The 5,986-nt window shown below is 47.7% G+C and overlaps 1 protein-coding gene across 1 annotated transcript; it reads right to left on the bottom strand.

Annotated features, from left to right (window-relative positions):
• Positions 1 to 393: 393 nt before the first annotated feature.
• NHLRC1 (NHL repeat containing E3 ubiquitin protein ligase 1) lies at positions 394 to 1,743 on the bottom strand. The gene has a single exon (XM_065886217.1). It carries the CDS (start codon positions 1,741 to 1,743, stop codon positions 556 to 558), a length of 1,188 nt encoding a protein of 395 aa, XP_065742289.1. The 3' UTR covers positions 394 to 555.
• Positions 1,744 to 5,986: the final 4,243 nt, after the last annotated feature.

Here is a 5,986-nt window from a genome sequence, read left to right as displayed (position 1 = left end):
TGAGCCACCAAAGGAACTGCAAGTTGAACTAAACTGATGTCCACCACAAAATCCTTTTTCTCTTGAACTCTATAGTGTCTCCTTTCTCTGTGCATCTAACTAAATAGCTACCTGTAAATAGAGTACACATAGCAACAATATACACCCACATATATTTTCCCACATCTGTTACCTTATTTAAGAGCAAGGGGTTTTGGAGTCAGAATTGAGTTCCATTTGTGACTGTCATAGTAAGTAAATGTGACCTTGGGTGAATCACTTAAGCTCTCTGGGTCTCAGTTTTCTCATCTCTAAAATGGGATTCGTAATAGAAATTGGGTAATTGTAAGGATTAAAGGAGCTAATATTAGCAAATTTCTTAGCACAGGGAGTACATAATCCATAAATCATAGATTTAATTATTATCCTTTAATAATTGTCCCAACCTTTGTAAGTCTACCAGGCACTTATAATTATCTCTGTTGAACAGATGAGATTAAGTAATTTATCTAGGGTTCAACAATTCAGCAGTGGCAGCTCCAGGGCTTCTGATGCCAGGCCCCAAGACTCCCACCATCACCCCCAGTCAACCTTATAGACTTTTATAGAATGGGCTGCACTGTCCAGCACAAGAAGAGAATTTTCCTTGGTGAAGGTCAGTGCCACAGGATGGGAAAGACCGTGGGTGATGATGGGCTTCAGTACTGGAAACTCCTCAGGTTTTCCTAAGCACAGGACAGCCAGATTAGAAGTATCGGCAACAATCACGTTCCCCTGGTGATCAAAGGTCACAGCGGAGGCGGTTATTTTGGAGGGGAAAAAGAGGCTCAGCCCAAAGGCATCCACCTGGCCGATGAGCTGCATACTTGCGCTGAACACCTTCACCGTGGTGCTGCAGGCCCCGGTCCCCACAGCCAGGGGGTGCTCTAGGACCGCAATGGCCCCGGTGAGCCAGGACACCGCCACCCCCCGGGGATGGCACAGGTGAGTTTGCAACCGTTCAGTTCTCCGGAGGACCCCTTCTGGAAAGTCGATTTCCAGGAGGTGCAGGGACCCCGCCTCCGCATCAGTTACCATGACCCCATTCTGAGGGGTGGTCTCCACACCCCAAGGCAAGGAGAACTGGCCTCCGATGACAAGCTTAATCTGGCCAAAGAAGTCAAACACTTTGATGGAGCGGTCGCCGGCGTCGGTGACAACCACATGGCAGTCGTTTGTGACGGTGACGTCAAGTGGATACCTAATGTCCTGAGCAGCGTCCCCCTTCTCTCCAAACTGATGCGCACATCCTCCCCCCGCGTCAAAGATCTTGACACGCCTCCTGCCGTCGTGCACCACCACGACCCGCCCCGTCTTCGGACACAGCGCCAGCCCAGTGGGGTTGACCAGGGTCCCCCAGCCTCCGAAGGCGTGGTGGCAGGTGAGGACCCCGGGGGCGGAGGGGGCGGCGCGGGGGGCCGCTGGGGCCGGGCGCAGCGCGGAGCCCAGGAGCTCCAGGAGGTGCAGCACCGGCAGGCAGTCGCTGGTGTCGCAGCCCCTGCAGGCTCGCCGGCAGAAGGGGCACTCGAGGGCCAGCGTCCGCGGGTGCGCCAGGGCGGCCACGCAGGCCAGGCAGACCACGTGGCCGCAGGGCAGGTTGCGTGGGCGCCGCTGCTGGCGGTGGCCGAACCGCTCAAAGCACACCTTGCACTCGAGCAGGCTGGTCTCGGCCTCGCGCACCAGCTCCCGCAGCGCTGGCCCGCTCCCGGAGGCCTCGGCACCCATCGCGCGGCCTGAAGGACTCCCGCCGCGCCGGCAGCCTGCGGAGCTGTACGCTGCCCCCGCGCCGCCCAGGGTCACGGTCACGGGGCGGGGCGCTGGTCCTGACGTCGACGGCGGCCGGCCGCTCGGCCGAGACCTGCTGCCCCCTGGTGGGCACTGCATCCTGAGGGTCTGACAGTGGACACTGACACGCTGTATCCACAGCGCATGGTCAGACCTGTAATCTTCACAACAGTCATGGATGGATAATCTCCAATTTACACTTGAGGAAACATACATATTGAGGACAAGCGGGTTGCTCCCTGGTACCCAGCAGAGTGCCCTGCAGCTTCCCGTCGGCAGCGCTGGGTGCTGGGGCCTGGGGCTGGCCAGGCATGAAACCTGGTCTCAGAGCTCACGATGCTTATGATCTGACTGGGAAAACACAGTCGTACAAGGGAAATTAAAATCCAAGGGGGTGAGGCAGGTGCACGTACTTCTTTTGGGTCTTCTATCACTCTTGGAGTACAGTAGATGCTTCATGACTACTTGTAAAATGAATTTATGTATGAATGAAGCAATGTTATAGGAAAATACATGCAATCCACTAGATGAATTTGTGTCAAGGCGGGGACTATGGCTGGGGATGTCTCCCAGAGAAATTAATATGAAAGAAGAAAGCTGTTAGTTAATAATAGACTTACTCCATGCCTGCCCTCTTTTAAGTGGTTTCCATAGGTTACCTTATTTAAACCACATGACAATCCTACTAGGTGTGTTACTTTCATCACCCATTTTCTACCATAGTCCCACACATGACAGCAGGTTAAATTCTTTCCACCTCAATCAATATGGAAAGCACAGAGAATCTACAATATGTTCAAAGATCCTCAAACAGGAGATAGCACAATCTCTCTCAGGAATCGCTGTGGTACTAAAAGCAATCATTTTCAGGAGTCTCCCCTCAATGGATCACGTGAACGTTGTCTTTGGCAAAACCACTTATCAGATCACTTCTCCTCATTTAGAGATAATTACCGTGATCATTCACCCTCTTATTTGCTAGACTTCTGAGAAAACAAGGGATTTTTATCCCATTAAATCCCCTGGAGGAAGCTTTAATGTAAGACAAGAAAGAACATTTTCTTATGCAGTGTTACAAGATTCAAAGATTATCTGTGTATTGGGACACAGTAACCAACTTAATATTATAATTTCAGACTACAATACATTTTCATTCCAAATAGAAATTACTTTCTGAAGTCATCCTTAAGTCAAAAAAAAATTCAGGAAATCTAAATCCGATCTAAAAATGGAATATTTTTAGAATTAGTACTAAAAGATATGTAATGAGAGCCATGTATAGAATATTAAATTTTCTAGTAGCCACATTTTAAAAAGGAAAAAGAAACTAATAAAATGAATTTAACTGCGTATTTTATTTCATCCAAAATATCCCAAATGATATCCTTATGACATGTAATCACTGTAAAAATTATTAGTGAGATATTTTATTTTATTTTATTTTATTTTATTTTTTTAGCACTAAGTTAAGTCCAGTATGTATTTCAAACCCACAGCACACCCTAATTCCATTCAGTAACCACATGCAGCTGGAGGTTACTGCGGGGAACAGAGATCTAGACCAAGTCTGTGATTAATTACCTTCTCAAGATGCTTTTCATACGGATTTCATTGATGTTTGATGTGCTTCTAACTTGCCTCTGCTCCAACATTGTTTTAAAACGAATCCAAAGACCCCCAACTCCTTGCTGACTGTGACGGAGCTTCTACCCCACCCCTCAGCGACGTCTTGCCAGTGAGTGTGAGTCTCAGTAGAGAGGAGCTCTGCTTGGTGAGTAGCCTGCCTTCTTCTTCTTGATCCTGTGCTGCCCCCGTGCGGCAACCAGTAGTACTGCACCAAGAGGCTGGCGGTGTTTAGCGAGGTAAACCAGACAAATCTGCAATAAATACGACTTATTTAAGAATGTTCACAGTCATCGCTCTGCCACTTGGTAGTTAGCAAAGCGGTTCTGGAAAGCATTGTGGCACATACACTGACAATCCACCCTGACGATTTGCTGTCAAGACTCTAATTGGTAAATTTAAAGTATGGAAATGTAATTTTGTGGCGTTTGATCAGAGTTAAAGCTTTCTCAGTGACACAAAGCTTCTGAACTAAACACAAGTAGGTTTGCGTCTTTCACACTGAGGATCCCCACATTCTAGCTGGGCATCGTTAGCAATCATTTTCTTCACTGTTTGCTGCCTCTCCATGGAGTTAAACAAATTCTGTTCCAGCGTTCCTGTCAACCCAACCCACACCCTCCCCCTCCCTTCCCTTTCCACTTGTCCTTTTTCTACTTTACCAAGTGTAGAGTCCAGTTTCTTTTTATCCAATCTTTAAATTGCTCTTTATCTTCATCCTTTCTTTCTTTTTCTGAAGACAGAAACTAAGTTCTAGGAGAGCAGGAACCATATCCGCAGTGCCTAGCGCATGCCTGGTACACAGCAGGAGTCAATACATGTTTTTAAAATGGATGAACTAATGAATACTTAAAAGGATACTACTTACAGGCAGCAAACTCCAGTGTTATACCTTTCCTTTGATAATTCTCTAGTATTTATAGGAAGTACTGTTAGGAAAATAGCACTTGCTTATCTCTAGAGTCGATGTTGGAAGGTTTCTCAAATACCTTATATAGTGCAATCCTCGTCGCATATATACACTGATTAATGAAAGAAATGCCCTGGGGACTTCACTGGTGGCCCAGTGGTAAAGAATCTGCCTTCCAATGCAGGGGACGTGGGATCGATCCCTGGTCAGGTAACTAAGATCCCACATGCCGCAGGGCAACTAAGACCACGTGCCACAACTACTGAGCTCGTGTGCCTCAGCTGGAGAGCCCACGCGCCCTGGAGCCTGCGCGCCACAACTAGAGAAGAGAAAACCCACACGCCACAACCAGAGAGAAGCCCACGCACCACAACGAAGATCCCGCGTGCCATAACTAAGACCCGTCGCAGCCAAAAATAAATTAAAAAAAAAAAAGAAGCGATGCCCTGAGTCTTAACATTCTGAGTTTCCTAGGAAGAATCATCCCTCCTCCATGGTGAAGTCTCCATGGATTTCCTCTGTGCTTCCCTCCAATACTTCTTACTTAGAGGGTCCTGGAATAGCATGACCGTCTCTTCCTCCTTCCACCTAGAACAAGCCCTGAGGCCTGTGGAGGGAAAGGATTTGAAGAATACATCTTGTGGTCAGTGGCTGACTCCTGTGCAAAGGACCACGTGGCAGAGGGGGGGAAATGGAGACCCAGCTCAGGGTGGTTACAGCAGAGAGGAGGGGGCGGAGGGCGACAGGCTGAGGAGTCTGGGGGAGGGAGTTAGTGTTTAGGCACATGGACTGCTGGTTTTGCACGTGTGGGAAGACATGCCACATACATGCAGTTGAGAAGGAACCCCAGAACGAGTCCAATGACACAGTTACATCTCAGATTGTACCTGACAATGACCAGAGAAAGGAAGAGAGCAAGCCACATAGAAGCATCTCAGTCCAGGAGAAGAGATGCAACCTTTGAACAGAGAAGGAGCAGACTGTAGGCGCTTTAGCATGGGCTTGTGAGCTCACAGGAGCAAAAGCTTGCTCCCATTACGAACCTGAATCCCTCCTGGGTTGGTGGGCTTTGAGTTTCAGGCAGCCTCCGGGCACCTCCTTAACAGGCAGATCTCCATCACCTGTGTGGTTCCTTGGACCCAACCTGGGTTCTGGTCTCCAGCTTTGCTCTCCCCCAAGGGCACCTGGTCTTCCAGCACCCACTCTGACCACCTATCTAATTTCACAACTCATGCCCCACGTGCTTGGCTTCAGGGGTGAGGGATTTGGTGGGGAGGGGAAAGTGGTGCAGGCTCGAAGGTTTTGAGCACACACAGAAAAATGAGCTGGAGATGTATGGTTGAAAGTGAGAAGCTGGAGATTTCAAAGTTTCTGAAATTTTCATAAACACACAATGAAATAATTTCTATAATACACACCATCCCATTAACATGAGCTAAACAATCTAAATCATTTAAATATTAGGTAGTGCAGTAAGAAAGGAATGTCTGATTTATCAAAATGTGATTTTTAATGAAAAAATGAAAAGTTCTGAATCTAAACTTTCATAATGAACAGACATGAATCCAGCCCTAAGTACACTGCACTTCGTAAGACTATCATTTAAACAAGATTAAATTACGAGAAACAAAAAACTGCCAAACAGAAAAC

This window comes from Phocoena phocoena, chromosome 10 (assembly GCF_963924675.1).
Source record: "Phocoena phocoena chromosome 10, mPhoPho1.1, whole genome shotgun sequence".
Taxonomy (NCBI): Eukaryota; Metazoa; Chordata; class Mammalia; order Artiodactyla; family Phocoenidae; genus Phocoena; species Phocoena phocoena.
The sequence above is the reverse complement of the archived record's forward strand: the minus strand, read 5'-3'. Positions and strand labels throughout refer to the sequence as shown.